General features: G+C 29.0%; 1 protein-coding gene across 3 annotated transcripts in view; it reads left to right on the top strand.

The window, feature by feature from the left end:
• Positions 1-26828, top strand: part of jim (zinc finger protein jim) — a 103284-nt gene that overhangs the window by 22233 nt on the left and 54223 nt on the right. For all 3 annotated transcript variants that reach the window (XM_075368103.1, XM_075368104.1, XM_075368105.1), the window contains exons 2-3: positions 4002-4139; positions 11689-12087. In XM_075368103.1, coding sequence (XP_075224218.1) covers positions 4043-4139; positions 11689-12087 — 496 coding nt within the window. In that variant the 5' untranslated portion in view covers positions 4002-4042. The remainder of the gene's footprint in view (positions 1-4001; positions 4140-11688; positions 12088-26828) is intronic.

The following is a 26828-nucleotide window of genomic DNA, read 5'->3' on the forward strand; positions in this document are numbered from 1 at the left end:
ACACACACACACACACACACACATATATATATATATATATATATATATATATATTAATATTTTTAAGATTCATATTATTCCTCTACTATTAAATTATTATTTCAAATTTTATTAATATAAACTACCTGTACAGAATATTGAGATAAGTCACATCTTACCTTAATTTTATCATGAAAGTACTTTTACTTTTTTAAGATTCTAATAAGTATTTTAACTTTTTAATATGAATCTAATTAGATAATTCAATCATGACTGAGCATGTGGGGTCCTGCAAAAGTACTTGATAAAATTAAGGTAAGATATGTCTTATCTCAATATTTTGTACTAGGTGGTTTATATTAATAGAATTTGATATGTATATATATATATATATATATATATATATATATATATAAGATGTACTAAGTTGTTACTGCATCTTATTATAATACTAATATTATGTACTAAATAGTATAGTGAATCTAATTTGTTAGGAAGAAATCTATCATTTTAATGGAATAAAGTTATCAATTAAAAATTCTTAAATGTATCTTTTGAATTATTTTCCATTTCTAGAACCATTTACTTTATTTGGAAGGTTTATTAATTTACCCCAGCATGTATTATAGCAGCTTTTGAAGTAATTTTTCTTGTTGAGTGTTAACATTGTCTATAGTTTATATTTTGATCTCAGACATCTATGTTCTTTACATACAGACTTCAAAAAATTGTTCAACTTACTACCAAACACACTGATTCTTTATTTTGTTGAGAAATTCTACTCTGTCTTAAATAACGTAAGCGGAAGATTTTTTTTAGCAAAAAATCATATGATGTGTAAATTATTTTTTGTTATTGACAGTATTAACTTATGATGATACACAGCCTCCTTAGTTTTTTTATTTATCGGTGTGTTTCTCTACTCCAAGCATTTTCATGAAGTTTCCTTGAAACATTAATTCTTTTAATTTCAACTTTTTGAAATTGGCACCAAATTAAGAGTTAGTAATAAGTTTTGGTTATTTTAAAATATTAAAATTTGAAAAAGAATTGAATAGTTTTATTTTTTGGGATTTGTCAAATATTAAAATTTGAAGAAGAATTGAGTCGTTTTATTTTTCACTTTTTAATATATTATTTGAAATTGGTTTAACTTTTTTTATCTTTTTTTTTGCACCAAAAAACCATTTCTTTATGTAACGTTACATACAGAAAATAGTTTATATTCAAAAACCTTACAACCATCAGTAAAATTAATGATAAAAAACTTACATATGTGACTTTCATATTATTTAACAGAGATCTAACGGCACCCTAATGTATTTAAACATATTTTTTTGTAAATTAAAATTTTGTGAGGCGCCTTACAACATTGCTGTACAAATTTGTAACGATCAAACTTTAATAAATTGCTGTATTTAATTTTTTTATGATTCACTGAACAATTTTTCTTAAAAATGTTCTATTTTACCACATAAATCATACCTATTGTGTGACAAATAGTCACTTGATGATAGTAACCCATAAGAATTTACACCCTACATTTTCATTTAGTCTTATTGTTATTGATTTGTGTTCTTGTTCATTATATTATGACATTGTCTCAAAATAATGAGCCTGTTGTTAGACAGATAAACCACCAAACTGATTACAAACATTACAAGGAAATTGTGAGGTTATATGAATTCAAAATAAAATTAAACAATTTGTTTAGAAGTAGAATTTATATAATTAATGAAATATGATTTACTTCAGTATCATACACACTATACTGTTTCCATTATTTTACTTCCAGTTTCATTCTTTTTCCTCTTTTTTTTTCATGCGTGTCTTGTAGTATTTGTAGTAAATTGTAATGTCTGCAGTTACTCTTTATTGCTATTGGCATTTAAGGTTAAAATTACAATTGCCTAAATAAAAAATTCGTTCATATTTTTTTATTATTACTTTTCTTGCTATTATGAAAGAGATATTATAATTGGAGTAAATATTGTAGTGGGTAAACATTTTGAGTACTTTTTCATGCTTTGTGTCCCTGGATATAAAAGCTGTAGAAAAATACTATTCTGTATGTATGGATATGTTGGTGATTCGCATTTGTTTTGCTTAATATTTTTGGAACAGATTAACAGAGACCTATATCATGAAATTTAGTATAATAACTCATACCAATAGGTCTAACTCATGTGTGGGAATTGTGCTATTTTGTTTATGAAGACTGGACAAGAGATAGGGTAGTTTCCCTTTAAGCTGTAATTGTTATAATTCAGTAGGTACATTTTTGGTGAAACTAAACCAGGGAACTTTTGAAAAGCTTTTAATAGAAGTGTAAAAAACAAAATGTTAAATCTTTCCCATCCGTTCATTATTATGATATTCTTTTTGTAAATGTGTTTTAACCATTTGTCTTGGGAAAGATCCATAAACTACTCATTCAAAGGTAATCTCTGTAGATTTGTTATCCTCTAACACAAACCCTCTTTCATTATTTCTCATTCCTTCTGTGAATAGTATATCAGAACTAGCCTCTGTATGTGCAACCATGCTGCCACCTTCTACTAGCTGTTAGGTAATTACATCTGTTTTGGGCCTTAGTGAAGCAGTGATCCTAATTCTAACTAGGGAAATGTCTCAGAATTTGTTTTTTTATTAAAGGTTTATAAAAAAAAAAAAGTTAGTGGCTAAGGAGATTATGTGATAAAACTGTGTCTCGTACTCTACAATCTAAATATAAGCTAAGCCATTGTAGAAATTTTTTTTATTAATAAGTCCCTAACAATATATTAAAAATTGTTATTACTTTAACTGAATAAATTGCAAAAAGACAAATGTAATAATTTAAAAAGAAAGTCCTTCTTGATTCTCATTCATAAAGTTAAACATTATTTTTTCAGGTATTAAGAGATATATTTTATGAATCTTACATTACCCAAATTTTGTCATTTTTACAAAATAACAGTACATTATTTATATTTGAATCATGAAAGTAGAAGCAATGATACATAGCAGAAACAAAGCAAAATATTACGTTCATAGAACTTCATTGCAATGATATATATAATTGCATTCATTCTGTGAGTGAGTGTGATTCTGGATACCTCCTGTGTGAGAGTGTGTCTTTCCAGTCTGGATGTTGCCAGTTCAAATCTGGCTCTGAGCTGTTAAAATTTATAACTTACTGAATGAATTTCCAGCCCGCTTTGCAATGTGTTTCTTATCATCATTGATGAAGAATTTACATTTGGTCAGATGTATAGGTATATCTCTGTCTTGAGAACAAATGGATGTGAAATTAAGACACGTTAGGATGAGACCTTATCATAAAATGGATTAGAGTTAGATCCCTATTATGTCTTCACAAATAGATACATGTGTTCAGTGCTTTCAGTATATCAAAATGTATTATACATTTGCTGTATGTTTCTGGAATTATTTACTTTAAACATTATTGGTTTCCAGCAAAGCATGATAAACACAACTCATTATTTGACTGCAATATCATTCTTATTTTATATTCATATTGGTATGCCTGATTCATCCAATATTGATATTTAATTATAAATTTGAATTCCCTGGAGAAGCGAACTGTAATTAAACAATAGATAATGAATTTTTATATTTTCAATAAAAATGAATTTATTTCAATGTCATCTGTTCACTGCTGCTGTTAGATTTCAGGTGCAGCAATTTGTTGATATGAGATAGAATGCATAAAATTTAATAAACTACAGAATTATTTGTTTAATTCAGTCTTTATTATGATAGCCTGTTTCAGTTTTGGCAATTGTTGTTTGAAAGCACATGTAAATCATTCCCGAGATGAATGAACACATACATTCAAATCTACCTAGTTAAGTTGCCATGTGAATTTGAAATAGGGTCTTGCAGAAACAAAAAAGTTGTAATAAAAGCAGATCTGTGATGATGGATCAAGCTTAAATTACTTCCACCCTAAATCATGTTGTAAATCTTAAAACTTTTGTAGTCTTTTGTGAATAATATTACTTCTGATTTTTTTTCAGGCTGTGACCGATGCACTATCAGTTGAAACAGTGTGACTGCAATGGCCTTCAACTTCCCAGCTTCTGTTGCCGCCTGTTTGGCTGCAGCAGGAGGATTCAAAGTCCCCAGGCAACTTGCAATGTATTGCATCGCTCAAGGTTAGTTTTTATATTTTATTTTAATAGGTATTGATAGATGCATTTATTTGCGATTTGTATTTTTTTAATATAAATTTATGTCTTATTAAGATGATAAAATGTTTCAGTTACATCACTATATTAGCTATCATTCAGATTTCTATTTTGTTTTGTACCTAAATATATTATTAATATCCCCAGAACAATAGTGAGTAATTTCATTTATGTAATTTATATCATTTTGAATTTATTTTTCTTGGAGTTCAATATTTATTAATAACTAATTGTAGCAGTAAAATTACTCATATAATCAATTGTAATTGACCTTAAAAAAATTTAATTTGTGTATACGAGGGCTGTCCAGAAAGTAACTTATGTTGTGAAATAAAAAAAATAAATTTTATTATATACATTTTAAAGGGACATACTTAAACTATTTTTCTACATAGTCGCCATTTAAATTGAAGCATTTATCATAATGATGCACAAGCCTTTCATCAATTCCTTCTCTATAGAAATCTGCCGTCTTAGATTTTTGGCACCCATCTTGCACAAAACTTGTGATAACCAAGCTTCCTTGATACAATTTCATGTAGTAAACTTTGTGAAATTTGGGAAAATGAAGCAAGAGTTTTGTAACTATAATTCGGCGATTTTCATGAATTTTATCATTGATTTTCATCTTCAGTTTATCAGTCACAAGGTTAGGCTGACCAGTACGATCCTCATCATGAACATTGGTGTGGGCATTTTTAAACTAAATGCACCACTGCCTCATTCCACTTTCACTCATAAAGTTTCCTATGAATTTCAGTTGGTTGAGGTTTTATGCCAGTAAAAACCTAATCACTGAATCCACCTCACAACTCATGGGATTTTCTATTGAAGCACACATTTCAATAATTCACAACAAACAAAAAAAATCTCAGTTCACACACTATGACAGCTTGATGCGTACTGAGTGTAGAAATATTTTGACGCCAAGATGGTGGATCTATCCCCACCCACCTCCACGCTAGACACAAACCTAAGTTACTTTCTGGACCACCCTCATAGTAACCAGTTATATCAAAATGATTTTCACAATTTTTTATCGCAACCAGTAAGAGTTTATCTACAGAGTTAGATCTTCACTGCTGCAGGCCGCATATTGCATTAGAAAATATTCATTTTTTATATTTCTACAGTATATAATACAAAGTTAAATATGTATGGAGTTTGAGGTTGTTATAACAGAAAATGTGTTTAAGGAATTGGAACAAACAAAAATGAATAAATAAATACTTTATTCAGATGGTAACTTTTTAAAAATCACAATAGCAGATTTGAATTTGTTATTACACAGGTAACAAATAGAAAGTAATATTTGCCTTAAAGGATGAAGGAAAATCTTCAGAACTGTGTATTCTGCAAAATACAAATTAAATTAATAAAAATGATGTAGTTATGGTCTCTATTAATAAATAAAAATAATGATTTTATAAAATAAAATTATTTACTACTGTACAAATTATTTGTATAATGAATAATTCATTATACAATAGATAACAATTTTAAAATTAATTGCTAAATATTTGAGTATGAGCAAATAAGTACATGTTAAGTGAAGTATGAAAAATTCATGTTTTTCCAGTTGGTAGTTATTTAAAAACTCAAGAATAATATTGATTCTGTTCATGAAAAGCTTAATAGTTGTGATGATGTGGTTTGATAAAAGTGAATTTTTTTTAGCAGACATTACACGTAAATATAAGCCAACAGAAATGCTAGAGTTTTTAATTTACCAAAAACTGGCAGTCTTAAGCAAATCATATTTTCTGGCACCAAATGAAAATATTATGACCCAGCTTTTAATCCTGAAAACTTACTCTTGCTTTTTTAAGTAGTCCCAATGTGTCATGTTTAAAATTTTTTAAAGTACAAGTATATGTATGCATGGTAATTGTGTAACAATGATGCCTTGGATTTGTTCTTAAAATTTATCATCCAAAAAAAATAAAAAATTTTATGTTATATGTTAAAAATTACTATTTTGATTAATGAAAGTGCTATTAATTTGATTAGCTGCGTTACATTTATTTGAGAAGCACAATGCAATGGTTTTTATCCATAATTAATGTTAGTTTAAATCCACTCACTGAATGATTTTTTGAGCCAATAATATTCTTGCTTATTACTAATGAATATGAATGAACGTACTTATTACTTTACATATGTACCATATGAGAGTGTTTTGCTATTCTAAAAATATGTGTTGTTATATTACTAGTTGAGCTAGATTCAGACAGTATACCTTGTACTGGTGTCAGTTATTGTACATTGTACAATTGTCCCATTTTGCTACGTTGTTCAGATACCTCTCAAATTTATAATATAAAGGATTTGTAGTATCACTCAGTAATTCAATAAGAAAGAATCAGATATAATTATCTTTTTTATTTTTCCTTTTCTGTAAAGTCATATTAAGAACAACGCACCTGTTTGTAACTGAGTTTGTTTTATAATGCTAAAAAAAAAAAATACTAAGTGAAGCATTTAGAATGTTGTATCCTTTATGTAAGCTTGTCTATGAATGTTTCAATTAATAGTATAAGGAAGTTATAATAAAAAATTATACTTCTGAGTAATACCAATTATAATTTACAAGTCCTAATGACAACAAACTTTAAGTTAAAAAATTTTAATCATGATTATGTAGAAAAAACAAGAAAGTTTTGTTAGTACCAAATAAATATTTTTTGAAATTATTTGTTAAATTTATTATAGCCACATATCCTTTCCTGTATTTTCTGTATGATCATTATATTATATTTCAAAAAGTTGGCAACTATGTTTTAATACTTTGCTGGAATTTTTCATAGTGTTTAAGATTTTAACTCCTCCACAAAAAAATAAACTTAAAATATGATTATTAAAACATTAATATTCTTTATTTTCAATTATTGCATGATTATTTTTATTTAAAGAAGTATGTAATTACTGTTAAAATTTAGTGATCTTATTTATTTATTTACTTATCATAAGGAAAACAGTAAAACTTGATCAGGTTGCATTTGTTGCAACCTAATGGTTCTATAACACCTGGGATATCTCAGGAACAGCATTCTGGAAAGTGAAAGGTGTTAAGTTAGGTAAAATGTATTTGAATTGGTTTCTGCAGATTCCTAAAGTTAGGGATGGTGGTGCAGTTCTTGTCTGTTTGACATTTTCATTTAGTTAGAATCATATTGATTCTACAAGCAAAAAAAAAACTTCAAGTTGCAATATTTTGGGCTATTTGAACAAAAATTAATTTTTAAAGAATTTATTAGATTTGATTTTGTGATAAAGATGTGATAAATGTGATTAGATATGTGTTTTGTGATAAAGATTGGAAACTAATCCCATCCTGACAAAGTCTCATTTACAAAAAAATCTTAAAAAATTTAAAGTTGAAGTTACAAGTTAGAAAAATGTATAAATCATATGTTACATTTTCAGCAGTTGGGGGATTCCATTTTTAGAATTTTTTAAGAGAAAATTAACCATAACCTTATAATTTATTTTTTCATAAGTTAATTGTATCTGACTTTTTTTTAATTAATTCTCTAACATAAGTTACAACACCAGATGTCATGATTATTAAACCATTTCTGGAGTATAAAACCAAACAAATATAATTTCATATAATTTAAATACATTTTACATACACAGATACAGAAATGCATAGACATAGAATATTATACGTGAAATGTTAGTAATTTTTGGTTTAGATTATCAAGAAGTAATCCGTCTTTCATAATAGTTGATCAGTTCTTATTGAAGTAGTTTTCTAATTGAAGATCATACTTCATTTCAGTTGATTTGAATGCTTATGTATTCAATTTTTGTAATTCAGGTAGTAGAACTTTCTTGGGTTTTATGACCTGAAAATAGATAGAACTGAAATTGGTCAGAATTAGAATTAAAAATAATTAAAAAATAATCTCTGCTCTTAGTTGTGTATTGACTATTTTAAATATTCTAAGAAAGATTTTAATTAACCAATAGTTTTATCTGTTTTACTGTGCATTAAGCTTACTTCCACTTACAAGGTTCACTGAGACTTTTATGATGACTCATGTGTATATTCATCTATCTGTTCAACAAAAATTGTGTTGCTACACTGTTCAGTATGATTGAAGCAATTTTTAAACTATATTTTGCTGTGTTTGAAAGAAATATATTTTGATGTATTTTTTTAAAGTGATTTTTGAAAAAATATGTTTATATAATTCTGTCAGTCTGTACACTGGAGTTATTTCAAATTTACAAAATATAAAAGCAGTATGCTAAAAGAAATCATATTTCTGATAATTTTTTCTATCTTCAGTCCTAAATTTGAGAAATTTAAAATGTTTCTTATTATATCAGTAGAATTAGGATTAAAAGAGCTTAATAAGCAGCAGTAAATGGTATTTTTTTCTTATCCAAATAATATCTTTTTACATACCAATAAAGTTCATCAGTGCCTCCATGTGCATTTCCCTTTCTCCACTTTTCACTTTAATGATGTAATTTGCTATAAGAACACTATTTTACTTCATGTTTACTATAAGTGGTATTAATTTTTTTATATTTTAACATCTAATCTAAGCTGTGGGTAATTTAAGACTGATTTCTTTATGGGTTTTAGGCAGTTCACGGAAATTAAAACTTAGCACTTATTTACAATCTTTTTATAATAGCGGTGCTAATATACCTTCCATAAGATCCTGAAATAATATTTTCAGTTTCAAAATTGTTTTCATTAGTGGTATATTATTCCACAACTAATTATAATGTTGATCTATGTGCAAATAAAATGAAAACTAATCAGTCATGTGGAAGGCATTAATCCACATCCCGTATAGCATAATGGTTATATAAACAATCACAGGATAAGTATTTATTCATTGAAGTATAAAGTAAGATAAAATTCTAATGCCCAAATTTATATTAAACATGTTCCTATAGATAATTAGATGTCTTAAGAAACAGAGGGTGCAGTTAGATAGCATGATGCGCTGACATTGTTAGAGCTAATGACGAGAGTTTATATGCCAGATAAGAAATAAGTCCTTTCTTTGATTCACAACAATTAACTTTGTGTCAACATGTGTAAAAGTTTTAACTGAATGATATTAAACAGCTACATGCAAGAGATACATTGTAATGAAGGTTATTCAAATGGCTTGTAAACACAGCTTATTCTAAAGATCTTATTATTAAAAAATTCCAAATTTAAATTAGAGTAGTTGAATTTTAATAGATAATGAAATTTTATTGAACTGAACAGCTTTGTTTATTTGGCAACAATAAACCAGTTCTCAGCAAAAAAAAAAAATCTGTTTAATTTTTTTCACCTATTTCAAGTGACTAGTGGTTCCTAATGAATTAGTGGTTTTTCTAGGATATTTTTTTCCTGATGTTGCTTAATGGTATTAAAAAGTTATCTTTTTTTAATTGTAATTTTTTATTTGAAATATTGACAAATGTTTCCTCAAGTAGTAAGTCTTTTATGGTAACCAAGTTTGAAACCATACAGTCAGGACTATTTGTAAATAAAATACAAAATCTCATCCTGCCCACCATACAATATCTCTATCAGTTGTACATTAGTGATAATAATTTTGTGCTTTAAAGAGAGATTTGGGCCTCCAAATTGCCGTACCTTAGGCTTCTACTTTTGTTATAAGGTGTAGCCTGACTCCAGAAACTTTTTAACTACTGGTACTTTACTGTATGTTATTTTATTATAAAGAATGCATTCTTTCATTGAAATGTATGTATTGATCACTTATTAAACAATAGTATAGGATTAACCACTCAGGATAGGATAATGATTTCTATAGTCATGACTAATTTTTGTTTGTCATGTTTATTTTCTTGATTTTTTCATCTTCCTTCATAGTTATCTAAGCATTACAGTATTTTTTATACAGTAATCTGTCGTTAAAGACAAAGAAAAGTATAATTTTTTTTGTTTTTTATGTACAACATTCATAATTATGAATGTTGTATGATTTCATTGTTTTTATTGTGCAATTTGTATAATACAGCACTAAATAACATATGATTTCATTAATTCACTGATCCTGGCAAATTGTGAAGTACTATAGATGAAGAGCTGAACAAACTCCTCAAATGTTAAAGCAAGAAAGGAGTGTAAGATGAAGCTAATCGACCAGATACAAGTAAAAAAAATTCATTCTATACAGGCTAGACAAATACATTATCAGTAATTGTTTTGGGAGGAAAACATTGAAATAACAGCCTTGATCATTCAGCAACATTGTGTATAAAATATGTACCATATTTATATATCACTGTTCATTGAGAATTTTATGCAAAATGCAATAAAATATGAGTAATTGACAAAATTTATGTAAACAAACTATAAGAAAATTACATGTAACTCCCGTACTTTGTACTGTATCCTAGATAGATTTTACTTCTGCATTGAGGAAGATAAGATTTTACTTCTGTCCGAAGGTTTTAGCTCGCTTAAGTGATACATGTTGAAGAATATTGTGGCTTTTGTTATTGTTACATTAAAGATTTAACTAATTTAAAATATACTCATAAGATGTAATATATACGAGGTGTGGCTATTAAATAACAAGACTAATGTTGCTATAGTAGAACTGTGCATGCACCAAATTCATACGACCGACAGCTGTGTAGCGTGACGCCTTCTCTTTTGATTGTTGCCACTCCAGTTTCTGTAGACATTTTAGTCTGGCCGTGGCCTTCGTTTTTTCTTGTTTTTTAATTTGCTGAAACAATGATAAGTGTTTTATTAGAACAAAGAATTATTGTGAAATTTCATATAAAACTTGGAAAAGCCACTACTGAAACTTATCTTTTATTAAAAAAGTGTATGGCAATGAATGTTTATCACGTGCCTGGGTTTTTGAGTGATTAAGCGTTTCCAAGATGGCTAAGAAGACATTGAAGATGATGTTTGCCCAGGTTCCCCTTTCACATCAAAAACGGATAAAAGTATTGAAAAATTGGTAATCTGATCATCTGTTAACTATTCTTGTTTGTATTCAAAGTCCTTGCTCAACTCCATGAAAAAATAAAGAAAAAAAACGACCCAAATTGTGGAAGAACAAGTCATGGGTTCTTCATCAGGACAACGTACCAGCTGCCTTGTTCACCTGACTATTTGCCGTATTCGCCTGACCTGGCACCATGTGACTTTCATCTATTCCCCAAGGTCAAATCTGTGTTAAAATGAACATGATTTCAGACCCTTGAAGCTGTGAAAGAAAAAGCAGCATGCATCATGAAAATGCTCACAGAAGAAGACTTCCAGCATTGTTTCGAACAATGGATAATTCGCATGGAGTGTTGTAGGGGTGTATATTGGAAGGATAATAATTAAATATGTATAAATTAAAAAAAAAATATTTTCCAGCATTAATCTTGTTATTTAATAACTACACCTCGTTTATATATATATGTAAGATTGAAATGTATGTATATATATTTTCATTAATTTTCTTGATTAATTAAATATGTTGTTTTAATTTCAGTTTTTAAATGGAAATCTATATTGTTTCAGATACAGGGACACCTTACATGCTATACAAAGATGGCATGGAACGTGGCACCATGCAAGTACATGGTCAGGGGGGTAATGGACAAGTGGGATTGGTCGGAGGCCAATGGGGACCTGGGCCACCCCATCAACCAACAGAAAATGGTTATGTTACTCAATCAACAGCAGGATCAAATCCTGCTCCAGGACCTGGACCTGGACCTGGGCCAGGGCCAGGACCAGGACCCGGCAGCCCTGCTGATTCACTTGTCCAGCATCCAAATGCAGATACAGATACGGCTTCTGTACAACAACCACCTGATCAACATCCAAGTATTACCCCTCCTGTGCCATCTCCTTATGCAGATCAGACTCAACAGCAACAGCAGCAACCGCAACAGCAACAACCTCATCCTCCTCAAGGTAAGTAAATTTTCCTATCAGATTTTATGTATTGCAATTAATTTTTATAAGCTTTATGGAATGCGGTGTTTACTTTGCCAATACTTGACAATTACTAACAAATGTACGGTAATAAGTTTAATTCTCTGTGCTTTGCAGATAAATTAAAATTGGGTTTAAATATTTATGTGTAGTTTCATATATCAATAGTCCTTGCTTCACACCTTTCAGTTTTCAGGATACTACTCCCAGAGACATTCCTCCTTCCAAATGAAAGCAGAGTGCTTTCATTTCTAGGACCTTAACTTTCAATGGTTGATAGTTCAGTTAAATACTTCAACATACTGCACAATTCTGGAATCTGGTAAAGCTTTCTTTTAAGGAAGCCTATGCCTGCTGTCTACTGTTTCTTGAATGTCTGGAGGAAGAAGCAATTGATGCAGTGTTAAGCAGATAATTAAACTGGTGAACACAAAATTATTAACTACTAATGTGGTTCTTCCATCCTGAGTAAAGATACCCTTACTTTTCAAGGATTGTGGGGAAATGAATGTAATGGCTAGGGGAGAACATTAAAGTTTTTAAGATGGAATTTGTCAAATTTTATAGTTTCTCTGTGGATAGATTGTCCCTTTTACACTACTGTGTAGTTGTTGCTCTGTTTTCCTCCTTTGTGGTTTTATGTAGACCCCTTGCTGGACCATGCTAACAATGTGAGATTAAGTTCAAGTAATACTAGGATCCTAATACATAACCATGCCACAACCTCTCCTTTTATAAAAACTATAATTTTTTTCCATAAAACCATATTTTTTTCTTTAGCAGTGATTATCGATGTTTTGGTATTTTATACAACTATTACCAGTAATTTTTATTTTAATTAAATTTGTTTTATTTATTCTTGTTTTATAATCAAAAAAATATTAGAAAGCTCAGAACAACTACTAGTAGTAAACTTACCTTTACTATTACTTACTAATAAAGGTAGAAGTAATAAATATCTTTATTTCCTCAAACACTTACTTTAATTATATGGTTCTGAGCTAAGATAGTTACAGAGAGCTACAGATGAAATTGATGCCAGTCATCTGTAAATTGGTTCTTTACAGATGATGACATCATTTAGTCTTTAGACCAGCAGCTCGTTATACAGGCCATATTGTGGCTTCCTTTTTTTCAATTATTCCTGGACTTATATTTAATTAGTTTGTTTAAAATAAAAAACTCACCAGGTTGGTCTAGTGGTTAAACTCGTCGTCACAAATCAACTGATTTCAGAGTCTAGGGTTCTAAGGTTCAGATCTTAGTAAAGGCAGTTTTATTTTTTTACGGATTTGAATACTACATCATGGATACCCGGTGTTCTTTGGTGGTTGGGTTTCAATTAACCACACAACTCAGGAATGGTCGACCTGAGACTACAAGACTTCATTTACATTCATACATATCATCTTCTGAAGTAATACCGTATGGTGGTTCCGAAGGCTAAACAGAAAAAGAGAGTAAATTAAAAATGTGTTAAAATGCGTTAATTTTGGTAACTGACAAATTTAATCTATAAAGTAAATAATGAGATTTATTATAATTTCATTTGTTTCTTAAATTAGTTATAGAAATGTTGAAATTTTTTTCTTATTAAAATCAGAATTTTATTTGAAAAATTTTAAGTAAAGTACTTTTAATATTTTTAATATATATTATATATTTTGAAAAAAAATATATATATATTTGTAATAGTTATGGGTAATCAAATAATTAGTTTCCTATCTGTAGTTTTAATATCCTTTCAAAGTATTTTTTTAACTCCTAAATTCTTATTTTATACAACACAAGATACATAATTCCATTTTTTCAACATTGAATGTAGATTATGGTGTATGGTACTCCATTCCCATTTAAAGTATACTGCGTAGTGTCATATTACAAAGTTTAATATTTTTGGAACATTTTTTGGTAGTTTCTCCTATGCCTATAACCCTTAATTACATTACATTTATTTTTTATTACCTTCATTTTGTGTCATATACTTTATTTAAAAAGCTTTCATTCTATTAATAATAATCCTAATAATGCATGTTTCTTTATTTTATTAAGAAAACAATCTTTTTTTAATTCATATATAAACGTAATATTACATTTTTTAAATAAAATTTCACTTGCATTTGCATCATAGTATCAAAATTAGAATCATTTACTTATCATAACGCAATTATTACACTAATAAAACCTGTTGATTTGGCTCAAACTGTATTCACTATACTGTATTTTTTTTTTGTAATTTATAATTAAAAAAAAATATTTTTTTTAGTTTACCTCAAGTCATTGTTTAATGATTATTGGTTATAAATATACCTACTCATTAATGCATTGATCCTAGACCTTGGAAGCACTGCTGGATGGCATCTTCCATTAATCTCTTCACCATATCCTGCAATAGCATTTGAATTTCCTCTACATATTGAATCTCTCCTCCTTTGGCTTTATTTTTCTTTTGGAGAACAAAAAAGATTGCATGGCTCTATGTCAGTCAAATAAGTGGGATGGGAATGACTAATGTATTTGAACTCCTTGCATACACATAAAGTTTTCTCTTGCTTAATAAACATGCACAAAATTTGCAATAATGTAGAGTATTCCAGGTTCTTCTGACAAAAGTTATTGGCCACCTCATGTAACAACTATAAAACCTTACAAATATGCTGAATTTTTTCCTGAAATCTTCATGATTTTTTTACGTAAACTTTTTTTTTATTTGTTTCTTATCCTCAATATATTTTTCTCCTCAAAATTATTCAAGCATTAATTGCTTGAATATTTTCTCTTTTTGCTTTCATTTTAATAATGAAATCAAAAAGAGAAAATGCTCAAGAAAATTAAAAAAAAACTAAACCAGATTTATGTTCCGTTTGTTTATCAGCAAATAAAGGGGAATTAGCAAAAGTAAATATAAATACAAACAAACCCTTAAAGAAATATTAACAATTTTGTAACAATGATATTAACAAAGCTTAAAATACAAAGCTTTTTTACATTGTTAATATGAAAAATAAATCAATAAAAAAAATATATATATAAATATATGAAACACTAAAAAACAAGAGTACTTTTTTTATATTAAAAAAATAATCATCATAAGTAGATGCATGACACAGGATAAGGTAGAAGTATCTCAAAGAGAGATAGTATGAACATTTAATTATCACAGTTATAAATCCTATATTAATGTTTAATTATTAACATTCATGTTAATTCTTATAACAAAACTTTTATAAAAACATTTAAATAAAAATCTTTAATTGAAAAAGACTCAGAGTCCCCAAGTAATTCTCCCCTTTTTTTAAACATTTTCTAAAGTTGAGTTTCAAAAAAAAATTATTTTATCGCTAGTTTTCAAGAATATTGAGCCATTGTGGATTTCTCTGGTATTCTGTACTTATAATGAGTGATATGTTTTATATATTTTATTTTCTATCTTTTTTTAATTCATTAGATGCCCTAAATTCCTATAATCTCTTTAGGAATCATTTTAAAGCGCCCACTCTTTAAAGAGGTTTAGATTTATCTTGAGCGCTTCTTAGGAAAGTTTCCTAGACACTTTACAAAAAGCTGAAGTTAAGTTTTTTTTTTGTTTTTTACCTTGTTGCTATATGGAGAGCAGTTTTTATTATTTTTTATGCATTATCTGGGACTTTTTTGTTGTCTAATAAATTTTTTTCTGTTATTAATGTTATTTTTTGTTGTTGTTTTTAATGTTATGTTTTTTCTGCTATTTTTTCTGATATTAATGGTTTATTTAATAAACCACTGAACTCAACGGCAGTAGAGTTCATTTATTTGTGATAAAATTTCACACCAAACGGTACTTAATTTGCTTAGTTGCAGTTTTACGTTAGGTAGGATGACAAAAATTATTGGTAATATACATGTATAACTATCAGTGAAAATAATTTTTCTGTAAATGTTGAAAGAGATTTTATTTTATTTTTGAATTAATTTTAAAACCAAAATCAGTATTATTTCCATTTACTCTCATTTTCATGAGTATATTTTATGTTTTTGTTAACATCTAACCCAAATGCTCATGGGATATTCTTTCTGTTAAATAGTAATCTTTTATTAAGATTACTGCCATCACCAAGAGAGGCTCAGTTGACTTAAATATAAATAGCTATGAGTTGTATATTATATAAACAAAATTCATGCTTAAAGAAAAATTTTACTTCTGGTGTAAGTGATCATTGTATTTAGTAATAAAACATTCATAAATATTATAGGTTTAGAAGATCACTAGGTTACAAATACTAAATAATTCATGAAAATAAGATAAAGGATAAAAGTCATACATCTCTCTCTATTGTCTTATGATTAAATACATTGCAGTGTTCTGTATATAGACTTTAAAATTATTTTTATCACTAATAATAATTTGAACAATCTTCATTGATTATTCTTTTATGCCATCTAATTCTTTTTTCTTTTATACTTGTCTTTTTTTAACCTTTTAATTTTCTGATTGTCAACATAAGTTATACTGTGTTAGATCTATAGTAAGCCCATTCTCTATGTAATTTGGGAAGAATGGCTGCCTGTGAACCTGTCAGGAACTCCTTCCTCTTCAGTATGTGTACAACCCAATTCTTTGTAAAATACAATAACAGAAATTCTTTATACAACCTGTGTTAAATAATTTATTAAATAATATATAGTCTTTTTCAACATGGTGTTATAATGAAGTACTTAAAAATTAATTCATTACTATCAATATTTTGAAATTAATTGAATAGTAGTAGATAATTAATTTGGTTTTCAGAAGAAATAAATTTCTTAAATAAATAAATGTGAGAGGGTTTATTTATTTAATGATATGTTTCAAAGACTAAAACTAAACATTGTGTGCCAACTGCTTTTATTTTGATTATGTTTATAAACTTAACATTTTACAACTTTGCACTATTTTTGTCATAACACATTTGTCTGCAAATTAAACTTAAATTCAGTTTTAAAACAGTCTGTAATTCATTTCTATGTATTACCAAGATGTAAGAGAAGATGAGTATGCTTTCCCCCAAAAAACAAAGAAAGTATCTTAAACTATCACTTCTTCTGAAAGAATTTTGTTTAATGAAATCATAAAAATACACAGTTTTAAAGATATTTAGCATTCAAATATTTATATTCAATTTCTATATACTTTGGTTATATCCTTTATTTACAATAATAAAATTATTGGAATGTATATAAATTCTCATTTTAAAATGTCATCTTATTTATCATATTTCATAAAAGGAAAGAGCTACACTAATCAGTTATTGAAATTAGTTGCAAAAAGAGAAAATTCAAAAATTGTTAAAAAAGAAATCTTAAGCTTTGTTTGTTAAACAATCATTATCTGTTGATACTGAAGAACTGTTTCACTTATAAACTAAATGAAAATATGAAGAAATTACAAACATTAATTAACAAATAAATAATACTTGCACAACAGTTGTTTCCAACACTGTTATCGAATTTATAAACAACTGTTGACCAAGAAAGGAACAAGTATCATTTCAGGCGACTTGGATTGCTTAAATTGGTACACTTTCTTTTTGGTCAGAAATGATTGATAATTTTTATTGTTATTCTGTATTTTTGAAAAAATACTCTTTTGTGATTTTTAATTGCTATTTTTAAATGTTTTTTATTACTTTTACATTATTTTTTTAATTTATTATTAAACAAAATGGATCAGTTATGTTGAATTTTACTCCTCAGTTTTTATATTTTTTATTGTTTTTTTTCTGTGTTAATGCTGAGTTTATTTCTGTGCAAGAATTAATCAGTGAAGGATTATAGAAGTTGCAGGACAAAATTAAATTTTACATATCTTAATATTTACAGATAAAACAAAACATAGCTCGTTTTTAAATCTCAAAATATTTATTTGACATTTGACTTTTTTTACCAAAACTTATTTGTTTAAAAATAAAAGTTTTGTAATTTTTAAATGTCAAACATAAAACGCACGTAACTAAATAATAATCTGAAAACTGTGTGTTAAAAATACAAGAATTTCATTATATTACATTACATTGCTCCAATAATTGTTGGTCTCTGTGTTATTTACTCCATTAATTGTTAATACCTCTTTTGCCCTGTTTTTTTTTTAATTCTATAATTTATATCTTGTTTTCTTTCAAATCTTTTTCTCTGTAAGCCCCAATATGCCAGGCAGCTCTGATTCATGCCTCAGTTGTAATAAACCATTTTACGGAAAAACAAAAATAATTACCCGTGCGATTTGTGCCATTCATTATCATCTCTTAACCTGTCTCAACTTGACTAAGGATAAGTAAGATATTTGTTTATGGAATTCCTACAAATGTGACAGATGTGTTAAAGGCCACTAAATAATGAAAATACACCAGTCAGTACAACTTTCATACCACCAAATTTTTTTACATTGATGACTTTTCGACATTGCCAAGTGAAGCTATTAATCATTTGGATGAGATCTTTTTAACATTTTTGATTTCAACTGATGAACATTCTATTTTTCAGTCTGGTAAGTCAGATGTCTCATTGACATCTAAAAATTTGAATAAGCAAATTGACTTAATAAAATCTGAGTTAACTTCTGTCTTATCCACCATTCAGTCATCTGTTTGCAATGCAAGAAATGACATCTGCGTTTCAAAACGATGTAAGTTCACTTATAAAAATAATTTCAGTCTTCAGTCTGAGAACACTGAATTTAAGAATATGATTTCAAAGCACTGCAGTTTTAAGATTCGTATAGAAGAACTTCCTTTGTTGCAGTAGGAGAATACTGAATTAAGGAGTATATTAGTGGAAATTGGTGGACTTTATGGTGAGATCAGTAATTTGGGTCTTGTTAGGTTAAGGTCAAGGTTAGGTTCTGAATACCGATCTTAAAAACCTTTTATCTAAGTTTATCTGCCTTCAAAAGAAAGCATCGCCTAGCTCTTAATTTCGAGCTGCTTCCTTAATTCCTTCTGTTTTATCTAACCTAATTTTTCTACTAGTTTCCTTTTGAAACCTAATTCAAATAACAAGGGCACTAAGATAAAACACAAGAATTGTTAAGCAGTCCAAAATTAATTTTAATAATGGAATTGATGGTTCTAATAATTCCAAATTGTTATCTCTAAAAATAATATTAATTTTAATACCATTTCTGAACAAAATTACTCAAAAATTGTTAATTATGTTACATGGTCACACATGGGCTATTGTTAAGGGGAATCGCAGCAAGAACTTGGAGCCTGCTGCTGACTAAATTAAGTAGCCAAGTAACTGACCTAATCCTGAATTGGTTGCTCCTAACAGCCATAGAAAACATGCTTTGTTCGTGGCTGTTTTAAAACCTCAATTACAGAGTCCAACAATGAATATTTGCTTAGGGACACAGATTTAAAGTTCTTGAAATGTTCTAAATTAAAAATGAAATACTCATCTTACACTTTGTTTCATGTTGAAGTTTATAATTTTAAATTTAACGTGAAACATTTTTCATAATTTGTGTTATTTTAGTTGCCCTCTTCTATGGATCCCTAAAGAAGATTGAAGTGAATTCTTGTTTACCAATGGAGGATGGTTCCCCTTCAACAGAGCTCTGATGGACTTCTCAATATCTTCTATCAAAACATTTGTAGTCATTGGACTAAAAAGGATGAACTTTATGCTTCCCTGGTCACCTATGAATATATGTTCGCATTGTCTGAAACCTGGTTGTCATATGTTCACTGCAACATCATTAGGAGGGGTAACTTGAGTTAATCTTGGAGGTTGTTTGGATTGAGATTCCTAGGACTAGTAGAAGAAGGTTGGTGATTGGGAACCACTACTTTTCTCCCTTTGTTTAGCCTGCTATTTTGGAGTGTTATACTAATTCTCTAAAGGAATTGATTGATCCTCTTCATTTTGATATGTTGATCCTTGGAGATTTTAATGCCGCTGGTTTTGTCTGGTGCTCTCGTACTTTATCCCCAGTATAAACATTTTTGTCAAAAAGATAGCTAAATGTATTTTTGACCTCAATTTGTATAGTCCAGCTACGTAGTCTCAACTTGATCTAGTATTATCCAACATTCTTGTTGGTGTTTCTCATTTTGATGGCGTAGTTAGGCCTGACAAATTCTATCCTCCAATTACTTTTTATTAGAATTTTAAGTACATTCATTTTAAATGTGTTCCTACTTTTAACTTCAGTAAAGGTGATCTTTCATTGTTATATCGTAATATCAAAAGTGCTGACTGGTCTACTGTTCTCCTTTTGAATAGCCTAAATGATTCTGTATCAGCTTTTCAAGATTATAATGAATGCCATTGTGGAGAACTTGCCCCTCTTTAGGTGTAAGTCATCAAAATTTCCATCTTTGTTTTCCTGGCATCTCATTGGATTCATTAAAATCAAGCTGAACACCCACTGTCATTTTAAACTGTCTGAATTGCCTATTTAGTGTGAGATCATGATCAGGGTTGTTAGCATGATCTCTCAGTAAACTCTTCCCGGTTTTGGAATTATCTTTCCAAGCACAGGACTGACAGTCAGAGAACTATTTCTCCTTTAATTGATGACAATTGTATCACTGATCCAGTTGAACTTTGTTATTCAGTGTTCAGTTTCAGTCAGTGTACCAGGTTTTTGAGGAGGATTTGTACTTCCAGACCATACTGCTGGGCAAGTTAAACTGCACTGATGTCATTGTTTCTAATGTGGATGTTGAGGTAGATGGTTCTTGGCAAGATAAGATCCTTGAATCATAGGCCCGCTGTTGGTCCTAATGTTTTGTTATCAAAGGCATCACTGTTATAGCACCTGTTCTAACATCTTTATGCAATTGGTGTCTTTGAACCGGCATATTCTCTGATCTTTGGAATAAGGCTACTGTAACCCCATTCCTAAGCCTGGTATTCCATCTATCCAAAACTGTCGTTTGTTCCATATCCGTTCTTAGTTCCTTTTTAATGATTATAGAAAATAGTGTCTCCATATATTTAATCCTGTTCGTTTTGACTTTCAGAAGGCATTTGATAAGATGCCCCATCACCTTCTTGTTCATAAGCTGCAGAATTTTGGTTTCAGCCTCATAAAATTGATTTTTTCATACCTTTGCGATAAACATTTTGTTGTTTACTTTACTGTACATCTTTGCTACATTTAACCAAGTGTTTCTTGCAACATCTGGAGTTCCACAAGGATCCAATCTTGGCTCCTTGCTCTTCCTTCTATTCACATTGATGTTGCTGATGTCACTGCTGTTGATTTTGCCATGTACACAAACAATTTAAAGATCTTTCAAATTATATCTTCTGCTGCTGATCATCACCTGCAACAGAAAAATATAGACGCTGACCTCCAATAGTCTCAACAAAATGTTATACCTTAGAATTTTCTCAAAATTAAGTTTGTTTTGTTTTCAATAAAGACAAATATCTCGTTTTTTGGATACTCTTTGGGTGAATACATTATACATCCTGACCCCCCTGTAGGGAAAGACACCCTTGTGAAGCCAGCCTTTTAATGTTCCTAGTCACCACACAGAAAGAATGTACTATAATGGATTTGGGTGCCATTTTGGACTCAAGCTTTATTTATCCAATCATGTTGATCAAGTTGTTGGTAGACCAAGAAGTATATAATCTTGGTCTTATTAAATGGCTGGCAAAACCTTTTGTTAACCTTGAGCAGGTTTGGTTTTTTATTAGGCTTTAGTATGGAGCCTTCTTGAATTCAACACATTTGGAACAGAAAATGATGTTACACATCTGATAAAATAGAATAGGTTCAGAATAATTTTTTCTCCTGGCTACAGTTTAAATTCAGATTTTTTGATCTCTTGTTCAATTTCTTGAACAGAACTTCATTATCTGTTTGGTCTTCCTGTGTTAACAGCTAGCAGAGACTTTTTAATTTCCTTTTCTTTTATAAACATCATGAACAGTTAGTTTCCTTCACCTACAACTGTCTCTTGTGTGTTCCTCATTCGAATTCTCGTAACACTTGTCACTGCATGTTGCAAAACCACTCTATCTTGCCTAATGGATAGATGTGTCAATCCAGCATCTCATTTGTGAAATCAAATTGATTTCTTTCAGTCTTTTATAAAATATGCCAAAAATATAAAAGAAATTTGTTTTACGTATATGGACTATATGATTACATACAGACTGGAGTATGTGTTTGTTAATGAAGTAATAGTGAATTTTAGTATATACAAAGTGTTTATAAAAACCGTTTCATGAATTCAGGGGATGGTCCCCCACATTCAAATTAAAAAAAAAAACTTAAAATGATCATGTCCAGAAACGCTTAGTTTACCAGCCATCTGCCATTTTGTATTTTTAACAAAGATCTATTTCTCAGGATTGATTAATCATATCAAGCTGAAATTTCATATACTGCAATGATTCCTAGAGGTTTACTTGTATAAAAATATTGAACCTGATCTCTCAATCCATTTCAAAAAGGCAGCCATATAAACATTTTAATTAATAATTTTGGAACCACTGGTTTATTTAGATATTATGCTACTACAGAAAATATAGTATTTTATGACAAAGAATGTGACACCTTATTTATTCGAGTTCATTCATAACTCGACATGATCTCAACTGGAATAATTTTATTAATGCTATCATATAATAAATTATAATAATTTAACAATATTGAAGATATTACAATAAATTAAAATAATATTGAAATCATGACTTCTCTTTTTCTTTTAGCTTCCAGAACCACTGTAAGGTATCACTTCAGAGGATGAATGACGATATGTATGAATGTAGTCTACAGTCTCAGATTGACCACTCCTTAGAAGTGTGGTTAATTGAAACCCAACCATCAAAGTACACCTGTATCCATGATCTAGTATTCAAATCCATATAAAAGTAACTGCCTTTGTTAGGATTTGAGCCTTAGAACTCTCGACTTCGAAAACAACTGATTTGCGATGACGAGTTAACCACTAGACCAGCCTGGCAGGCTTGAAATCATGATCTGAATGCATGATCTGTGCAGTAGTAATTAGTTAATTTTTTTTTTACCATTGATGTTATTCACCATGGTAGATAATGTAAATCATATTTATACTAACTTAGAAATTGCTGTTATGTGTTTAATGTACTGTCTTGCATATTGCAACACCCTTGAGGCGAGACAGCTGTATCAGGAACACTTTCCCAATTGGGTAACATTCAATTGAATGTTACCGTCTCACACAGTGTTTTCAAACATTCATAGACAGCTCAGAGAGCTGAATACAGTTAGTATAATCTCAAGGTAAAATAGCTTGTACAGTCTGGTAGTGACGGGCATGGAGTTGCTGCTCATGCAAAACCTTCCAAACTGTTGCATTACTTACATTGAACTCCAAGGCTTCTTGTTTCTCTGAGCTGTCTATGAATATTTGAAAACATTTTGTGAAAAGTTAACACTCAATTGGGAAAGTGTTCCTGATACAGCTGTCTTATTTCAAGGGTGTTACAATGTGCAAGACTGTACATAAATAAAATGTCATAGATGGAATAACAGCCATTTATAAATTAATATGAATATTATTCACATTACCTGCTGTGGTGAATAACATTAATGGTAAAAAACAAAAAAATTAACTAGTACATCACGGATCAATGCATTCATATCATGATTTCAATAATATTTTATTTTATTGTAATATTTTCAATATTCTTAAATTATAATTTATTACATGATAGCATTAATAAAATTATTCCAGTTGAGATCATGTCAAGTTATTTAATTTTATTTGGGAGGAAATGAAAACTGGTTTTTTAATCTAGAGTGTCTCACCTTTTTTGGCAAAAGAATTTTTGCCATATCTTTGTTATTTATTAATGGATTTGAATAAATAAGTGTCATTTTCTTTGTCATAAAACACTTTACATTTTCTGTAATACATAACATTTAAATAAACCAGTGGTCGCAAAAATATTAATTAAAATATTTACATGGCCGCCATTTCAAAATGGACTGAGAGATCAGGTTCATTATTTTTATACAAATAAACCTCTAGGTATCCTAACAGTGTATGAAATTTCACCTGACTATAGTTAGCCATTCCTGAGAAATAAATTTTTGTGTTAAAAACACAAAGGTAAACTAAGCATTTCCGAATATATGTTGATAAATTTTATTCTTTATTTCAATGCACTTATCCATCCCCTGAATTCTTGAAACAATATTATTACTCCAGTAGAATATTTATTCTAGTTGACAGTTTTCTGAATCCACACTATATTAAAGCCTGTCACTGTTCTAGTGTAAAATAAAATAAAGATTAAAAAAAATTATTATTATTATTTTTATATATCAATTAATTCCTCAGTATCTGCTAATGATGATTTTACAACTGAAATGGCCATCTACTTTTAGATTTTTAAATAAATTCTTTTATTAATAATTTTTCAGTATTTTCTTGTTTTTCACTTTATTTGATTTTGTATAAAAATATATATTTTGAATATGTATATAACTTCTACCTAGTTTTAATAAATCTAGTTGAAGGTCTGAATTGAATGAGTTAATTCATTAATATTTAAGAAGGAAAAAGATTTTGAAGCAATTGCGTAAAAATTAATCCAAAAATAAATTATTCAGAAAACATTCCACAAAATTGAAATAATTCATAATAATGAAAATGAAAGAAATAACAAAATACAACTGTATTACATTTTCTACTTCATGAGTAATTTATCATTTCCTTCCTTTCTGTATCATTTGTTACCTAATTTTTACTCTATTTTAATTTCTTCCTTTAGAAAGATTCAATTCAATGATTTTTTTTAACTTTTTAAAGTGTCTTGACTGATATAGCACATGATCATTTAATTCTTAATACTAAAACTGTTCTTTTAAGCCAATAATGTATTTTGATTAAGATAAAAACAATAGGCAAGGAAATATGAGTACAGATATATCACAACTAATGATGCTATGACATCTACTACTGATATCTTGCAGAGTGGCACATTCATTGTACTACATGCATTATATTTGAAATAAGTTTAATAAATTTTATTTTGATTCATCATTACTACCATAAGGTTGTCTGCCCTGCAGCAAGTCCCTTGCACCATGCCTTTGTCCATTCTCCTGTATTCCTAAGTAAACTTTTAAGATCTTGATAGCTTTCATTTCCTTGTAGATCATTTATAATTTTTACTGTTTAATAGCCTCTTTTTTGTATCTTCTACTGATCCTTCCAGCACTGTTTCAATCAGTCCTTCATCTCCTACGAAAAGTTCCAGTTTTTCTACTCTGAATTTTTCTAATTAAGCTTCTATTCTTGTTTTCTCTTTGAATTACTTCATACTTCACTTTGTATGGTACCCAATCTCATCTTTGGGCATACTTCAATTGCCTTCAGCCTATCTTTTTCTCTCTTTTTTTAGTGTTCATATTTTAATGAAAAAAAATGTTCTCTAACTTAACACTTCTTAGGATGTTTTAAAAACTAAATAAATTTTATTTCACAATGTCTGTTTCTTTTTGGTAAATGTTTCCTTAGCAATTACTATTCTTGTTTTAATTTTGTTTCCACTTTTTCAGACAACAGAGCCTGAAGAAAACTCTTTACCATTTTACTAGTCCAACTTTGCATTTTTGTGGTGCAGTTCATTGGATTATTTTCTATTATCCTAATTACTTTCATTTTCCTAGAAATCATTTGCATTCCATAGTGTCTTCTAATTTTGAAATCATTTGTTGAGAAGCCTATGCTTCATCTAAAAAAAAAGCCGTGTATGTCATCTATGAACCTTAGACAATTTATCCTTCTTCCTCTTGCACTAATTCTTCATCTTGTACAGCATTTTTACCATATCTTTAACAAGATATGACAAAACAAGGTTAGTCATATTGGTGATAGGCAGCAATCCAGGCTTACTCCTTTTTCTAAGTCAAGTTATCTTATTATGACTATTATAGTTAAAAATGTGAATACATTTTCTTAATATGTAATCTTTTTGGTACTTTTGCATTAATCGGCACGCATATTTTTTTACATTTACAGCTATTATACATATATAAAGTTATTATTTTACATATGTAGCTGTTATATATTTATAATTATTTATATTATTATTATGCATTATTTGTGGTGTGCATGCTGTTATTGAAGTTATTTTATTTCTCATTATCTGCTTGTTATTGCAGTAATTTTGTTCATTTATTTAGTTTATTTAGCTGTTGTGTTTTCATCATTCAGTTTCCTTCCATTGTAACAAGAAGTAACAGTAATGAATCTGTGGCAGCTACCAAACATTGAAGAAGCAATGGTACAGTTATTACAGGAATATGGAGGAGTAGCATTATGTTCCTAAAAATGCAGTCAGGATCCTGACATGAGATTACACTTCAGTAATGATATGAAGTGGAAATCTAACAAAAGAACTTGTATCGAAACTAAGCGGTTTCATATTGGAAATTGACTGGAGGGTAGTAGACTTCCAATAGTTATCGTTATATGATTCATTTATTGTTGGTGCGAGGAACTGATTTCAGTAGACTTCTGCGATTGACAATTGAACATAAGTCAACATCCTGTGGTCAACTGATAAGGAAAAAGAATTGTGCTTTTATTGTATGTATATCAGTTTCCAATGGGCAAAGTAGATGAAAATGGTGCAGTCATTGAGATTGATGAAAGTCTATTTACAACACAAAAATAATGCAAACAGGGTTCTTGTACAACAGTGGATTTGTGGGGGAATTTGCAAAGAATTAAACCAAATGTTCATTG

The sequence above is a fragment of the Lycorma delicatula genome, chromosome 6 (assembly GCF_047948215.1).
Source record: "Lycorma delicatula isolate Av1 chromosome 6, ASM4794821v1, whole genome shotgun sequence".
Classification (NCBI taxonomy): Eukaryota; Metazoa; Arthropoda; class Insecta; order Hemiptera; family Fulgoridae; genus Lycorma; species Lycorma delicatula.